The sequence below is a fragment of the Nannospalax galili genome, unplaced genomic scaffold (assembly GCF_000622305.1).
Source record: "Nannospalax galili isolate Female #2095 unplaced genomic scaffold, S.galili_v1.0 scaffold359, whole genome shotgun sequence".
NCBI classification, from domain to species: Eukaryota; Metazoa; Chordata; class Mammalia; order Rodentia; family Spalacidae; genus Nannospalax; species Nannospalax galili.
The window spans coordinates 2,036,265-2,054,487 of NW_008347042.1; the positions used below are offsets into that span (position 1 = coordinate 2,036,265).

Here is an 18,223-nt window from a genome sequence, read left to right on the forward strand (position 1 = left end):
GGGACTTTTCATTTTGAAAACATAACAAGAACCTTCCATCATGTGACTTTCTTGTCTTTAAGAGTTTTGGAATCATTTCCATTCCACTGAAGGACAAAGGAAAGGCATATAGAGAAGAAATTTTGAACATAAATTTGGACACAACTTACTGAAGAATACTCAGCCTTAAATGGGGCATCTGTATCACCCTGCCAAGGCCCAGGGTACATTGTAGAAGAGGAGGCAGAAAGAATACAGGAGCCAAAGAACAGGAAGGAGTGCTATCATATACCATCTTCCAAATATGACATGGCCTTTGCCATCATGAACACACAGCAGCTGTGGCTATCTGCACAAAATCTGCACAGTTTTGGGCCCTTCAACATTCCATCATGGTTGGAGAAGGGCTCATGAGGCCTCTTCCCTAGGAAGTTAATGGTTGCTGGGGGAAGGAGGGAATCATTTTCTTCAGAAGAATTGCTACTGGTAAGTTGTCCATGATTATACTGAAAAGTTAAACTCAGTTGAGTACAAAACCAAACAACCACAATAGCACAAAGACATGAAAGTAGGTGGGGGGATGAGTTGAAAGAAGTTGGGAGAGGGATAAAAGAGGGTAATGGGGAAGAATATGATCATAGTACATCGTATATATGTATGAAATTTTTGATAAATAAATTAACAATAATTTTGGGACACCACTTAATCTCACTCAAATTCTATCAGAATTTGATGCAAAAGAGTTGAGAAAGTAATAAAACCTGGCTGGGTGGTTGCTTTTGCCAGTCCTCTACCATGAGGGTGGGCTTTGGGGGTTTATAGCCAACACCATTTTCTGTTGTCTTTCTCTGCTTCCCATGTTGTGGATGAAAATGTGATCAGCCAGCTTCCTGCTTCTATGACTGTGCTTTCCTTGACTGTTGCCATGTCTTTCCTGCCATGGTGGACGCTATCCCTCTAGAACCTTAAATCAAAGTAACCCCTTCTCTAAGCTGCTTTCCATCATGGTATTCTATCACAACAAAAAGTAACTTCAGCTTCAATCCATTAAAAACAGGTCTGGAGACTCATTCTATCATTACCACTGTTACGGGAATTAATCACAGACAGACTCAGAATGTAGAAAAGGGTATTCTTTACTACCTTCAGGCCCCAGACTGGGCAAAACCTTCTTCAGAGAAACTGAGACCCAGATCAGAAATACATATACCAGTTTTTATAGGATTTCTCCATCATCCCTTGGTAGTAATCATATTGGTAGATTTGAGACTTCAAGCACAGAGGTATATATGCCCCTTAGGTTATTATAAGATATTTAAAAAGTCAGCATTTTATTAAAAAAAGCAGATATTTTGGGCAAGTGTGAGGAAGTAACACTTCCCAGTAATATGCTGATGCAGAACAATCTTAGCTATTTTAGCAACTAACACACATGGTAGCAGGTGCTTCCTGAAAGATCATTGCAACAGGCAGTGTTCTAGTTTGTTTCTCCACTGCTGTGACAAAACACTCCAACCACTACCAACTTGGGGAGGAAAGGGTTTATTCAGCTTACATCTCCCAGGTCACAGTCCATCAGGGAGCCCAAGGTAGGGATTCAGGCCAGGAACTTGGAGGCAGGAGCTGGAACATAGGCCATGGAGGAATGCTGCTTACTGGCTTGCTCCCCTGGCCCCTGCTCAGCCTGCTTTCTTATACAACACAGGCCCATCCACAATGGGCTGGGTCCTCACACATCACTCACCAATCAAGAAGATGACCCACAGACATGCTCACAGGCCAGTCCTATGGAAGCAATTCCCCAATTGAGGCTCCCTCAACCCAGGTATGTCAAGTTGACATGAAAGCTATCCAACACAGGCAGCATTTTTCAAGGCACTTACAGCACTGTGTTTTTTGTGGTTGTCTGCTTTGTCTTGTCTCAGCCTGAGACTGAGCTCAGAGTGGCCTTTTTGATTTGAGTACAAGTAGAAGCGTCAAAGCTCTGTTACTTCTACATATGTTAACAAGCATTATGAGTATATTGGATTCTTAACAAATACGTTTGTTAGTACTTATGAACAAAATTATACTGAGGTCATAGTTTATTCATTTCCCCATCGCCATGATTTGGCTCTACATGATGGTAGCATCCACACTGCTTTCTGACTCTCTGAAGACTAAGATGATTTTCCCCAACTGTCGTCATTCATCTTGCATTTCTTCCTTCAATATGTCACTTTTTGGCAACTGAAGAGATGGTTCAGTCAGTGAAGTCTCTGCATGAGGAAGCACAATAAAAACCTATCACAGGGGCAGGTGCCTTTAATCTCAAAGAGGATCCCTGGGACTTGCTGGCTAGCCAGTCTAGCTGAATCAGTGAAATCCAGGTTCAGTGAGAGACCCTATCTCAAAAACTGGAGAATGATAGAGGAAAACACCTGATGCTGACTTCTGGCCTCTACACACATGTGCATGGGCACACACACAAGCACATTCACAAGCATACAACACACACACACACACACACACACAGGAGTAAAGAATTTTTTTCATTATCACCTTTCAGAATATAGATCTATCTCCCAGACTGGGGTTTCTGGCTCAGACATCCTGTCACCTTGTAAAGAAGATTCAATAGGAAATCTACCAAGGCCTTCTCTTCAGCACATTCTCAGGAAAAGTGGTAAGGTCACCAAGGTCAAGTACAGTACTGCTACATTCCTGCCACATGGGATGAGTGAGGAAAAGGACTGGATTTATAGTCAATCCTGGTTTAACCATGTGTTAGGAAGTCATTAGTCAATGTACAGAACACACACACAATGCATGCACACACTCACACAAGCACTTGAAGGAATAGACAGATTATCTTGGTCAGCAATTTTTCTTCCAATGTGTCACCCAAATGAACTACTGAGCCCTTAAAATAGTATTGAATAAAAGTTTCTATGATGGGAAAGAGAAAATTCAATTATAGCATCACTTTCTACTTCTTTATTTCTACCCTTAGTACTCAAAAGACTTTTGTTTTGCTTTTGTTTTTTGAGACAGGATAGTCCCAGCTGGTCTGAAAATCACTATGCAGACTATCCCAGTCTGGCCTCAGCCTCGCAGCAATCTGTCTCTACCTCCTGGGTGCTGGGATAAAAGGCCTGCCACCACACCCCACACCCAAAAGCCTTTTAAAAACTGTTTGGCACTAACCAGACCTCACATTTGGACAAAGCACAAATCAACTGAATCAGCACTAATTCTTATCCTCATATTGTGTTTTCAATGACATGGTCTGGCATCAGTTTGACAGCTTATCCCATAGGCTGAGCATATGTCCACATCGTAATGGGATTTTCGTGTGTGTGTGTGTGTGTGTGTGTGTGTGTGTGTGTGTGTGTGTGTGCGTGTGTAGGGGGTACAATTTTGGATTTGTCACACAGAATACATTTTCTGGCCCAGTGAGCTGTATGGTAGAGAGCCAATCTATTGCATAATGTATTGCTCTAAGATTCTGAAAGGGTTTTTAGCACTGGCTTCATCCCAAGATGAAATAAGGGTCAAACTTACTTAAATCATTTGGGGGCTACAAGAGAAATCCCATATGTTCTCTAGACTTTGTGCTTAGACTGCTGTGCCCAGGAGATTTTTCACAAGTGCCACCTTTAAATGTTTCCTTCTTCTTGGTAAGAATTTAACAGACACTACATTAGATAAGGGACAAGCAGAAAGGACCATAATTCCACCCATTGTTGTGTGATTTTTGATACCACTGAAATTACTCAAAGTAGTTTTCCAGGTGGCTACTTCTAGAGGATGGCAGGTAATCAGTTTGAAATTTTATTCTCCTCTTGAAATACTTCTAAAAAATTTTATTGAGCTTTTGTACATTTCATACAACAGTTTGTAATCAAATTTAGACCCCTCCCTCACCTATGCCCCACCATATCCTCACCAAACCTTAAGTATTCTTCCATATGTGTTAGGTCCTATCCAGTCAAGCATTTGTACCCAGATGTCCTTTGGTGCAAATTCATCCACTGGAGTCTCATCAGCCTATCCAAAGATCTACTCTCCATCGCCCAGTAGTAATCCATCTCCAATAGTTCCCAGACTAGGGCTGGCACACTGCCCATTTCCCTTGATCCACTCTGGGTCCTTGTCTGATTGAGTTGGCATGGGTCCTGTGCTCGATGCAACCACTGTTGCAAGTTCACATGTGCAAGCTTCTAGTGGCCTGAAAGCTTCTACTTCTCTATGTACATGATCTAACCCTGGCTCTTAAAATCTTTCCACAGCCTTCTTCCACAAGGGTCCCTGAGCCACGGGTGGGTGAGGTTTAATAAAGGAGTCCTATCCAGGGAAATACACTCTGCAGTCTCTTATTCTTTAAAACTTGATCAGTTGTGGCCTTCTGTGTACATGACACTTTATTGTATAAGGAACTTTCACTGGTAAGAGTTGGGGGATGCATGTGTTTTCTTTCTACCTCCAGTTCTGCTCTGTTCCGTGAGCCTTAGGAGCAGAGGTTCAACTGTAGATGTCACCTAGGCCAGGGCATCTCTCCGATGTTTATTCTCTGTGTGTGACCAGTTGTGGGATTCTTCAGTAGTCTCTATCTGTTGCACAAAGAAGCTTCATTCATGAGTGTACAGTATACTAGTCTGTAAATATAAGGACCATATTTAGCATATGGTAAGAAATTTCATTTGTTTACAGATATGACAGAGATAGGGTTTTCTCCAGGATCTATGACCTCTCTAACCATGAGTATTTGACCGTGTTTACAGTGCCATCCCTAAGTTCACTCCCATTGATAGAGTCTAATTAGATAGTTGTTGATTACCCCCCAGAAAACAGTGCCACTACTGCACCAATAGAGGAAGTAAGCTCTGCCAGTCATTGTGGTTATCAGGCTTTGGGGCTAGGTTGGACCACTGACTGATTTTCTCCCTTAGAAGCTTACATGGTAGCCTCCAGAACTATGAAAGCTAAACTTCAGGTAGAAGGCTTTTAGATCAGTTCTTGCTCTATTGCTCCAAGTCCTGTGTCCAAAGTATGTTTCTACAGCAATAGGGTCTTACCTTCAAGTTCTGGGAGGCCATCAAAGGCTATGACAATAGCCTGTGTAATTTTGGGAGTCTGGCCAACCACTCGAAGGAAGTTCTCTCCCGCCTGGCACTGTGTTCCTTACCATACAGGCCCCAGTTTTACATATGCATTAATGTTCAGACACCATATGTGCATTTCTCAGAGGGTTCCAGCGGCACCACATTTCCCTCTGGCTTTACTAGCCCCCCAAGATCCATTCCTCTCTACTGTCTCTCCCTCATCTGACCTCCCTCCTCCTTCCCCAGTCTAAGTGCCCCCATTATCTCCACCCCCCAATAACACCAGCCTCCCACCATTCCCCCTCTCCTGAGTTCCCTCCTCCCCCACACCATAGCCCCTGGCATGTCCCTTCCTCCTCCCTTTCCAGTGGAACACTCCCACTTTCCCTGCCTCCTCCCTGGTAACATCTGTTCCCTACTATCCCGTCTTTCGGGTTCTTTTCCTTTCCATTTTCCTGCCTCCTGGTGTTGAATCAGGATATATACTCACATATAAGGGATTGGTGCTACTATCCAAAAATGAGGGAGAACATATGTCACTTGCTTTGTGTTTGAGTTTGTGTTACTTCACTTGTGTAATAGTCTCTAGTTCCATCCATTTATCTGCAAATTTCATCTTTTCTTACTGCTGAGTGGAACTCCATTATGTAAATGTATCACATTTTCATTATGCACTGGACAGTCAAGGGACATTTAGTTTGCTTCCATTTCTTAGCTACAGTGAAAAGAGAACAACAAACATGGATGAGTCCTTTGGGTATACACCAAGGAGTGATATAACCGGATCATATGGTAGATTCATTTTTAGTTTTTTCGAGAGTTCTCCACACTGCTTTACATCGTGGCTACACAAGTTTGCATTCCCAGCAGCAGTGAATGAGTGGTCCCTTTCTCCATAATCTCGCCAGCATTTGGTATCTTTTGTTCTCTTGATCTTAGCCAGTCTTCAGATTTTTATTTGCAGTTCTTTAATTACTAAGGATGTTGAGTATCCTTAGTAATTTTAAGGTGTTTCTCAGCCATTTTTATTTCTTCCTCTGTTCAGGTGTATAGCCCATCTTTTTACTGGGTTATTTTCTCTTTGTTTTTTGAGTTCTTTGTATATTCTGGATATTACTGCACTGTTGGATTTGTAGCTGGTAAAGATTTTCTCACACTCAGTGGGTTTCCTTTTCACTTCCTTGGTTGTTTCTTTTGCTGTAAAGAAGCCTTGTAGCTTAATGAGGTAGGTCCCACTTGTTCACTGTGAATCTTAATGCCTGGGAAACTGATATCCAATTTAGAAAGTCCTTTCCTACGCCTATATCTTGGAGGATGTTGCCTATATTTTCTTCTAGCAGTTTCAGTGTTTCAGGTTTTATATTGAGGTCTTTTCTTTTTTTAACAAAAATGAACTAAAGAGCTTTATTGACATCACAGTACATTCAAGAATAATTTTAAGAACATTACAGATGAAAGAGAATGCTATATTTATAGTCTTTTTATGTACTATTTCTTAAAAAAACTGTAATACAAAGAAATCCTATTAACTTGGAGCAGCATTTGAAAAGTACACCTATTTACACATTAAAAAATTTTTTTGGTTTCACCTACATAGCCACAATGTGCCTCTATAGTGAGACAAGCCCTTAAAACTCATGGAATTTTTTAAAAACAGCATCATGGCATTCTTGCCACATCATTCCTCAGTGCTTATGACTGGGAGGGGTTGTCGATCTTGATTGGGACTTAGACTTGTGTTTGCGGCTTGCCTTCTTACCAGACCTTCGAGAGTTCTCCATGGACTGCGATTGACTGTGTTTTAGGCTTCTTAGCCTTCTTTTCTTTGCTACTTCCTGGGGATTCAGAACTGCTCCTATATTGAGGTCTTTGATCCATTTGGAGTTGACTTTTGTGTAGGGTGAAAGATAAGGATCTAGTTTCATTCTTCTACAGGTGGAGATCCAGTTTTGCTAGCACCATTTGTTGAAGATGTTGTCTTTCCTCCATTGTGTGTTCTTAGCACCTTTGTCAAATATCAGGTGGCTGAAATTGCATGTACTCATCTCTCAGTTTTCTGCTGTATTCCATTGATCTACATGTCTATTTTTGTGCCAGTTCCCTAATGTTTTTATGACTATACCTCTGTAACATAATCTGAGATCTAGTATGGTGATTGCCCCAACATTGTACTTTTTGTCTAAGATTGCTTTGGCTATCTGGGATCTTTTGCGATTCCATATGAATTTTAGGATGATTTTTTTTCTAGTTATGTGAAGACTGTCATGGGTATTTTGACTGACATTGCATTAAAAGAGATTGATTTTGGTAAGATGGTCATTTTCACAATATTGATTCTACCAATTCTTGAGCATGGTAGGTCTTTCCATCTCCTAGTGTCTTCTCTTTCTTTAAAGATTTAAGTTTTTCATTGTAGAGATCTTTAATGTCTTTGGTTAGATTTATTCCTAAATATTTTAATTTTTTGAGGTTATTGTGAATGGGAGGGTTTCCTTGAATGCTTTTTCTGATTGCTTGTTATTGGTATATAGAAAGGCTACTGATTTTTGTAAGTAGATTTTGTAACTTGCCACTGTACTGAAAGTATTAATCATTTCTAACAGTTTTCTGGTGGAATTTTTGGGATCTCATATGTATAATATATCTGAAAATAGTGATGATTTGACCTCTTCTTTTCCAGTTAGTATTCCTTTAATTTCCTTCTCTTGTGTTATTGCTTTTGCAAGAGTTTCAAGCACTATGTTGAAAAGGAGTGGAGATAGTGGACAGCCCTGTATCGTTCCTGATTTTAATGGGAATGCTTCCAGTTTTTGTCCATTTAGAATGACATTGGCTGTGGGTTTGTTGTATATAGCATTAATTATGTTGAGGTATGTTCCCTCCAGACCAATTTTCTAGGACTTTTATCATGAATGCATGTTGGATTTTGTCAAAGGCCTTCTCTGAATCTATTGAGATGACAATGTGATTTTTGTCTTTGTCTACTTATATATTTTATTACATTTATTGACTTATGTATATTTAACCATCCCTATATCTCTGGAATAAAGCTGACTTGATCGCAGTGGATGATCTTTTGGATGTGTGTCTGTACACAGTTTGCGAGTATTTTGTATTGTTTTGAGTAGTCTCTGTGGGACTGGTTTGTTGGACATGAATTCTTTTTGCTTAATCATATCATGAAAATTTTTCTATTCCCCTTCAACTGTGGTAGTTTTGCTGGATAAAGTATTCAGGGTTGGCATCCATGGTCATTTAGAACTGGGACTACTTTGGCGCAGGCTCTCCTGGCTTTCATAGTTTGCATTGAAAAGTCAACTGTAATTCCGATGAATTTCCTTCATATGTAACTAGTTGTTTTTCTCTAGCAGCTTTCAGTACCCTCTCTTTGTTCTGTACATTTAATGTTTTTACTATGATATGCCATGGGGAAGTTTCTGTTCTGGTCATGTTTAATTAGTGTTCTATGTGCATCTTGAATCTGTATAGGTAAGTCTTTCCTTAATTTAGGGAAGTTTTGTTCTATAATCCTGTTGAAGATCTGGTCAATGTGATTGGCCTGTGATTCTTCTCCTTCCTGTATGCCTATGATGCATAGATTTGATCTTTTCACGTTGTCCCATCCCTGTTTTTTTTTTTTTTTAATTTTACATAGTCTTTGCTTAAGGAGTCCAGATCTTCAACTCTGTCATCCAGTCTTAATATTCTGTTTTCCATTTCATCCATTCTGCTTGTGAGGCTTTCCCCTGTTGTTTGCAATTGACTTACTTTTTCAATTCCATGTTCTTTTCAGTTTGGGTTTTCTTCCATATTTCTGTCTCTTTTGTGAATTCAATATTCATGTCCTGAATTGTTTTTGATATTTCATTAAGCCACCTATTTGTATTTTCTTGAGTTTCCATCACAAGTTTGTGCCTTTACTCTGAGTTCTTTGAGTTCTTTGTGCTTTCTTTAAATTTGTTGAACATATTTATGATTCTTCTTTTAAATTCTGTGTCCTAGGTTCCTCAGGGTGGTTCTCATTGTAGTGTACTTCTGTAGGACTAGCGTGTTTTGTTGGGGACATATTCTTTTGGCTTTTCATATTAATTGTGGTATGGTGCTGCAGTTTGGACATATGGATGTTCTCTGTTGGTTATGTGTCCAGTAGGAACTTCTATTCTGCCTTATTTTTTTAAATCAAATTTTGGTTCTATATGTTTATGCAGTTTGGTTTTTTCCCCTCAAGTACAAAAACTAAATTGGTGTTTCAGGTTCTTGCAGGGTAGCAGGCTGCTCTGGGTAGTTGGTGGGACACTGTAGAAGATAGGCTGGTCAGGGTAGTAGGAGGGCTGTTCTGTATGAGGCGTGCCAGGAGCCAGGGGAATATGAGGGTGGGGACCACCTGAGGAGGGACTTAGCAATCTGTGCTATGGGGTTTCACTAGTTTCCATTAGGAAGCTAGTCCAGAGAGCTGAGGCAGAGGAACTGGAGTGGGCCTGGGACCAAGGCTATCAGGGGACAACTTTTTTTCTTTTTTACCATGTGATCTCCTGTATCACTTACTTGGAAATTCCACCTGGTCTCCCACAATTTAATATCTAGCAGTTTGGCACTCTGAACATTAATTTGTCAAGATTTAGATATTGCTGATGATATGGTTAGGATACAGGTTACTGTGTATGACCTGTAAATATCCAAACATTGCCCAGAGCAAAGAAGTAAGTTCTCCTTCCAACACCATGTACACATCTCTCACTTTAGAACATCACATGAACTTAGGTGGTTTTATTTTTCCAACCTGGCAAATAGTAGCAGAGTTTTCTACTTGTGTCCCTACAACACAAGAACTTTATGGATAAACCAATAAATTTATTCTATTTTGTTGGAAAGAGAATCTTGAGGTTCACATTTAGGTTCTGCTGGTATTGAGCAGCAGAAGTGGGCTGATAATGCATCCCCAAGTAGAGATGCTACATGCTTGGGTTATGTTTGTCACAGCTCCTCAGAGGCACCACTCATAACATGAATTCTTCTGAGACTTTAGTGGTACGGCTTCCTATTTATAGCAACATACTCTTGATATTACCAATGACATAAGTAGTTCACATCTTAATATAATTTTCCACTCTTTAAGCTGTAGGAACTAGTCTCATGAGAGCTCAATAGCGTGTTGCTAACATTTTCTCCAATTTGAATGTTTTACATACAAAAATCCCAATGGTTGCCATAAGGGGACAGAATTATGCTTCAGTCAAAACCTAATTGCATGGATTCTAGTGTTAGAAACTTCCAAAATCATTTGAATATGCTGGAATCCTTGGGCCCAGGTAACATGCCCAGATCATTGATCAGGGTCTGTTTCCATAGTTTGACAAATTATGATGTGCTCTGCCTCCTCTGAACTGGCAGAACCCTGAAGTGACTATATTATTTATTGTTTGTAGAATACTTCTAGCTCTGAGTTGTAGCAGGATTGTTTCACCATTTGGCTAATCATATTTGCCACTACAACTCTCTAATCTTTCAAGGGGCTAATCATCGTGTTATCATTAACATGATCGATACATGATTTATAGTGATCACACAAAACTGTAGTAGCAAGAGGAAGAGGTTAGATAACTTTGGGGAAAGACCACAAACACACATTACTTTTGTATAAGCAAATCATGGTAGGCTTTTGCCTACTTCATCACACTGATGTAGCCACTCAGCTTGCTGGACTTCCCGTGTAGCTTGCACAATGCCTGACACAACAGACACTTGTTTAAATCATAGAAAATATGCTTTTTATGTCATGATGACAACACATCTTCGCGTTATCTCTAAGAACTTCTCTCTCTTTTCTCTCTGCAACTCAGGATTAATAAAAAAATGCTAGCAGAGGTTAGCATTTCTGCTTCCACTGTTTCTTAAAGAAAAACGAGATTTCCTTCTAGGAAGTCTTCCAGAATTTTACACTGTCTGATAGTCACTATAATGGAGCAGCAGAGCAAGTTTCAGGTCTTCCAGTTTTGCCTTTCATTGAAACTATGTAATGGGCAAGCTTATCTGTCTCATAGACATTTGGCTTTAAGCTGATGATGACAAGTAATTTAATCATATGCATTCAATTTTTTATTCAGGTAAAAGCAGAGCTGTTTTTTCTTATTTCTTCATCAGCAGTTTCATCATGATTCCACTGCTATGCACTATACATTTTTCATGTGTTCCAAACTTCAGTTTTCATAACTTAATATTGCCTTTATATTTGCTTGCTGGAATTCAAGTGCATTTTGCATACTTGGGGGCTGCAGAGACAGAATCACTACAGGAGCCCACAGAAGAGAAGGAAGACTACCTTCAAAACTCCAGCGAGTGACTGACAGATGAAAGGCTCCTTGTGTCTGCGGCTTCTGCCTGGGTGAAGAGCTCACCTAAATCAACCTCCACAACTTGACCTCCAACAGCATGTGGAGGGTCTCATTCCTACTTTAACCTCCGAGACTGCACTTGGGCTGCAGAAAGGAGTTTGTCCCTATGGTTGCTTCTAGCCTCCAGGATCCATCGCTTCAGAAACCCAGGACTCCAGATGCCCAGACCTGAGACTTCAGAGACCTGAGGCTCCAGGCTTCCAGACCACACTGGTCCAGGTATCTGCAAGGGCTGTATACTTCCTGGAACTGTGACAGTTCTCAGCTAACATCCTACTCAACTTGAATAGTTAAATCTGGTGTGGCATTCTGTCTATCTCTTTTAAGTTTGCTAATCCCAAATCAACAATACAGTATGTCTCATTTGTACTCCTTTCTCTCTGCCCACTCCATTCTTGGAGGATGGTGGGACAAGAACCCATGTCAGGGATGATGGCTTAACGTGTCCTTCACATGTCTGTTCTACAAGTAGAATCTACCTGTAAATTGCTGGTTGAGATGGTGAAAAGTGAGTAATTGGAGCTAAGAAGGAGACAGGTGGGTTAACGTTAATGGTTAATGGTTAGTGGTTAATGTTCACTTGCACAGAACATTCCTGGGAGCATAAATGCAGAACTAATAATGTTTGTTTCTGAGCACTGGGAATAAGGAGCTAGAAATCTTGGTTGGGTGGGTAGGTAAGTTGTTTTTGTTTTTTGAGACAGGGTTTCAAGTAGCCTGGCTGACCTGGAACTCCTTGATCTTCCTTCCCCAGTGTGCTGAGATTACAAGCACACGGTCTAGCACAGCTCAAGATTTATTTTATTTTGAATGTAAACTGTCTTTTGTAGTCAATAGCCTTCTCTTCACTTGGTTCTTCTCCAGTCCCATTGGCGTTCTTACTGTACCTCCAACATTTGAATATATTCTTAATCCAAGACAATTGCCCTGTTTACTTACCTCTGGAGCACTCTTCCTCCGGAAGCTCTCTCACTGCTCTCTCCCTTCATTCAGTGAGGGTCATTCTTGCTTTGCTGACTCCACTGGACATTATGACCCCCTCCCACTCTCTAATCCCCTCACCTAATAGTCTCTGATGGCTTTACTGACATACTAAACATTTGCCTGCTGGTTTAGTGTATGACTTCTTTTTGGAGCACTGCCTGACACATAATAGTCGATCGACTACTTTTTCTTTTTGAGACAGGATTTCACTATATAGCCCTGGTTGGCCTGAAACTCACTACGTAGATCAAGCTGGCCTCGAACTCACAGAGATCGGTCTATCTGTGCGTCCACAGTGTGAGTGCTGGGATTAAAGGCCTACGCCACCACACCCGGCCACACCTATACTTCCTGAGTTTTTTTAAAAAAGTACATAAATTATTCCTTCAGTAAAAATAAGAAATGTTTGATGAATCACCCATTCGATGTTCGTTATCAGATTGAATTTCTCATTGTACGCAGTGACCAAGGGCATGCCAACTGACCCAAAGTGCCTTCCCGTCATTGATAAAGCTCCTACGACCCGTTTCCTTTGCGCCCCATAAGGTGTGGAAATTAATGATTCCACGGACTGAAGATTAAATGTAGGTGAAAATGTCGTTGTATCATCAGCGTTGGAAGAGCACAGGTTAAGTTTCAACTCGGTCTGATGTTCATAGAGAGCAGTTTCCAGGCGATGCCTGGAGAAACCACGCTGGCGCCTGGTAAGGCAGCTGGCCACCGTTTCCCCGGAAACCGTGCGGGCGTCCAGAGAAGGCAGCTAACTGCTCCCTCCCTTCGCCCCTCCCTTCGCGCTAGCGATTGGAGGAGCGAGGGCCAATCAGAAGAGGCCTGAGGGGCGGGGCGCGGAGTCCGGGGAAGGCGGTCCCACGGCCTCCGGCCCCGACTTCCGGGTCGCAGTGTTTGCAGGGAGGGCTCCGCCGTGAGCGTCGTTTCCGTTGCCGGTGTTTGCAGCTGGGGAAACCGAGGCAGCTCCAGCTTCCCCCTAGTTCTTCCGCTCCTGTGAGGTGGCTGCTCTTCTCTTTTTCTCTCACACTGCGCTGTTGGCGTGCGGCCGCGCGAGCCCCAGGGCGGTCCAATGGATAATCCGCAGAATGACCGGGCCGTTGGGGCTTTGTGCCGCGGTACCGCGCGCGAGCTGGGCGGGACGGCGCACGCGGGGCTCGCGCACGGCTCCCGAGGCCGGGTGCCCCCGCGGTGGCGGCACGGCCTGTCCGCGCTCCTGCAGCCTTTGTCCCGAGGAGCGCGGAGCGAAGAATTGTTTAAACACCGGGATCCGCGCCTCTGGGACCGGCGCCCGTGCCGCCCTGCGCAGATTTCGAACTTGACAGCTCCTCGGGCCGGGGCGGAGAGGGTGTGTCTGAAGGCTTAGGTTAGGGCTGGAAGGCGGGCGGAGCCTTTTCTTTGCAGTCTCGCACTTGCAGCACCTGAGGAGTTTTCTTCTTAGATCAGTTGTAGCAAGTGTGTAGGTTTTGTTGTTTTGAACCTCTTGGCATTTCTGCTCTACGCACGTTGAATGGGAAAATCATGACTTCCCCAGGACGCCCTTCGCTCCGTTTCCAACGCGTTGGCTTCAGTTGTAAGCCACTTGTGTTCACATTTGTTGGGGTCAGCTGACCGGGACAGCTGGAACACTTTATCCACCAGGGCTAAGAGGAGCTTATTCTGAAAACCACTTCTGATGTGTGGTTTAATTGTTCAGTCCCCCAACTTATTCTTGAAACTGTTTACTTACAGTTCTCAGAGTGAAAAATGAAACCAGCATGAATTCTAATTGTTTTTCAGAATGTAACTCTAGTCTTTTAAACCATGAAATAGCTTGGCTAAATTCTTTTTTAGTTTTTACAATAAAAACGTGATATGTTAACCATTTGGCCCACCATTGTGTAATCTCTGCTGTATATATATTACACTTGTCACCTTTCCTTACCTGGTTAAATACAAAACAAGCATAACGGAATAATAGACTTTAATGTGATTTTGAATTTGGTGAGTCAGGTAAACCTAATTTTCAGTTTAAAAATTCCAGTTTAAGGCCATTAAACTTGACTTCTGTATTTCCTTTTCCAGGAAAACATGTTTAATTCTTTGTGGGAGTTCTTCTATGGGCACTTCTTTCGCTTTTGGATGAAATGGGTCTTACGGCAGATGACTGGAAAGTGTGAATTGCAGCGAATTTTTGATACCTATGGGGGCGCCCAAAGGACACACAGGATAGGTAATGCTAATTAGAATAGAAAAATCCAAGATTAATAAAAGTTTAACTCAATTCTATTTCCCTGCTCAGCAGTAATATGTACTCTGATAAACTTGCTTAAACTCAGTTTCATACACTCTGTTGTCTGTCTGAATCTTTTCTGCACTAATACTATTAAATTGAATAGTGAATAATTTTTATATGAGAGACTTATATTGTTCTGTATATACCCAAATATTGTCTGGTTCCTTAAAAATATGTCCATTGCTAGTAATAATCACATACATAGAGATTAGAAATGCATGTGCATCTTAATGTCAATTATATTAAAAATCAATTTTTCTGTAAAAAAAAATATGTCCATTGTTCTTTAGGTTACACTTGCACCTGTTTTCTAGAGGAAACCACGTATTCTGTCAGATGTTTGAAATGATGGAAAGATTGCCACAGCCTGTATGTTTTCCTATCCTCAGCCTCATTCATCAACATTTTCACATCTTACTCTTATTTATGAAAGGGAAGATGTTAGCTGCTCATAGGTCTCTAGGAAAGGTTTTTTTACACTCTGAATCTGCCTTGTCCTATATCTAGTTGGTAGCCATGTAGTTATTGAGTATTTGAAGTCTGGCTAGGGTGAACTGACTTGTGCTGTAGCTAAAATACACATTGGATTTTAGTTCAAAGCCTTTATATGGAAAAAGAATGTGAAGTTATTTTATTAATAACTGTATTTTGTGTATGTTGAAGTGCTAATATTTTGGATCTGCTTCAGCATTCAAATGAATTTCATCAGTTTGTTTATACTTTAATGTAGCTATCGGCATGTTTCTGGTACACATGTGACTCGTAGTTTGGCTTCCATTATAATCTATCAGTTTTCCAATGTTTCATTGAAAATATTATTTTCACTTCAAGCAGATGATGGAGAAATGTAGTTTGGAGTCATTTGGACATTGTAAGAAGACCTGGCAGGGCTGTAGCTCATAATGCCATGTTAGTGGGACAGCCTGAATTAGCCAGCTCCTGTTTTGTGTTGATCAAGGATACCTTAAATAAGAAACCAACCCTTTTAGGGTTGAGTCAGAGTAGGGTATTGGCAGTGGGACCCGTATCCATGACAATACTGGAAAAATGGCAGAAATGTCTAGGGTCGCTGACTGAGTGGAGCTTAATGACTTTCTTAGTTTTCTTGTAACTTCTTGACTTAGATTGTTGCCTTCTCTGTTGATTGGCCCTCTTGACTGCTCAGAAGATGGAGTGCTTCTTGAAAGGAAATTTCTGCAGACTTTACTAGTTGGTGTTTTATAGTGTGGGGGAAGAACATAGTCAAGGCTTTACTTTGAGGCAAAAGCATTTTTCTTAGAATTTTCTAGTTGCTGAGGAAAAGAAGAGCATTTGTCACTGTATCATAGAAAACATTTAATATACCAATAAAAATGTTCTGGTAATTCTGGACCAGAAACCAAGAATGAAGAGGCTGTTTACTTTGTCTAGCAAAAGGAGACTTAGAGAATGTCGAGTCTTTGCTCTTTTGGGCGTGTGCTGTTCAGTTGCTAGCGCCTTACTCAGGCTGAGGGATGAAGAGCATGCAGCAGAGTACGCAGTCTTCAGAGCTTCCTAGACACTCACACTTTGGGGGTCTGCATAAACATAGAGCATCCTGGGGGAAATTAGGGTAACATCACCTGTTTAGCTTCGTATAGTTTGAAGCTTCTCTGTACTGTGAAACTTTAAAATGTTGCTCTGTTTGTGTATCTTCTCAAACTGGGAAAGTAATTTGTCATAGATTTATATTTTTACTATTTGTTTTGGACTAATTCATAAAATGCATTTAAGTGTAACATTTCCTTGTTTTGTTTAATTTCAGAAAATTCCTTGACATACTCCAAAAATAAGGTAAGGTCATATTAAGTTGATAATTCTAGAAAACCTGAGTGTGTTTTTTTCTTTAAAGAGAATTGCTTCAATGTCGGGATAATTTTTACTGTCCTTCTGTCTGCTATGAAGAACTCCTGAGTAAAATTTTCCCTCTTTAGAAATAATACTGTATTCAAAGCACTTTCTCTGTGTGGCTTTATTTAAAAATGTGCTTACTAATAGATGCACAAAAAAGTACTTGAATTGCATGTCCTGTTCTGAGGCTTTACTTGTTTATTTTGCTTTAGGAGTTCATAGCTTTGGGGGAATAAGATCTTAGCAGGGAGCCTTCCCGGGACTGTGTCCTCAGGTAGGTTGAGAGGAGAGCAAGGCAGCTTTGGATGGTGAAAATCTTGCATATTTACCTTTTGATCCAAAGTAAGTCCTAATGTGTGCTCTGGAAGAGTCAGCTTTTACTGTAATGAACAGTTCAGACTCTGAAGAGCTGAAAGCGCTTCTTACTCATGGGTCTGTTGGTCAATTAGAAAGGCCCTTTGTCAAATTGGTGCCAAGTTCAGTTCTATTCTGTATGTCTTACTGTCAGCCCAGGTGTGGGATCTCCAGTGGCATTCCAAGAATTTATTCAAGTGAAAAAATGCAAGTCGGGGTAGTAGAATACATTATAAAGCCCATCCTATGGCAGGCAACAGAGGAGCAGGACCCATGTGTCAGTCTACCTCCCACACTTCTTTGCTGCAATTCTTAGTATTTTCTGTAGAAAAATTACTTGGTGTTGCAAAGACAGGATCATGAGTCATCTAGACCATTATTTGAAACCACAAGTATATCACAACCAGCATTAATTACTAACAATAGAATAGAAAATGCTCATGAATCATTATTTACAGTAAGATTAAATATTATTTTGTGATATTTTGGTTTTAGTTACCTGTTTGTGCATCTCTGTGCTTTAGATGTTCATAGGTATGTTTGCACTTGATTATAATGTAAGGTGTCAGTCACATTAAAGAAATGTGGACTTGGTGCTGTCTGCCAGCACTGAGACAGTTGCTGATTCATGATGGAAACAGAATTATCTGTGAGAATAATTCATATACACATAAGTGAATATTGAGGAGAGCGGTCTAGAGCCCTCTTTTGTTCAGAATCTTAAACTGTGATTTATTTATTTTTTAATGAGAATGTGGTATACAGAAAGTAAGTTTCTGGGCCCCAAATTTACTTAGCTCTTATCTATATATATAGTTCCTTTCATTGAAACATAGCAGGCATTTCCCCAGAATAAGTGTCAGTTGGAGCAGATATTCCCGGGCACATTATATTTCAGATCTGTTACAATTATAGTTCTCAAATTGAGCATGCTCTAACATCTTCTGGAGGCTTGTGGAAACATAAATCACTGGATCCCACTCCCAGAATCTCCGATTGCATTTCCAACCCATGGGTTCCTCAATGATTCTAATGTCCTACAGGTCCAGGTAATGCTTTGAGGACATTGTATTTATGCTTTTGAGGGACTGCTCTGCAACGTAACTGCTCCAGCTCTGTTTCTGTAGGAAACAATGTGCGTATTCCAGACGGAGCTGAAACAAATTGTGTTTCATAGTGTCATAAATTTTGAAATATTTGAAAATGAATTGTTTCCTGTAGCCTTTAAATCACACTGTAGAACTGTAACTGGGCTCTTTATACTACACCCCCCCCCCCAC

At 40.9% G+C, this 18,223-nt stretch overlaps 1 protein-coding gene across 1 annotated transcript in view; it reads left to right on the plus strand.

Annotated features, from left to right (window-relative positions):
- Window positions 1-13,309: 13,309 nt before the first annotated feature.
- Window positions 13,310-18,223, plus strand: part of Elmod2 (ELMO domain containing 2) — a 25,191-nt gene continuing 20,277 nt past the window's right edge. The window contains exons 1-3 of the mRNA XM_008843433.3: window positions 13,310-13,446; window positions 14,510-14,657; window positions 16,504-16,532. Of these exons, the coding sequence (XP_008841655.1) occupies window positions 14,516-14,657; window positions 16,504-16,532 (171 nt within the window). The 5' untranslated portion in view covers window positions 13,310-13,446; window positions 14,510-14,515. The remainder of the gene's footprint in view (window positions 13,447-14,509; window positions 14,658-16,503; window positions 16,533-18,223) is intronic.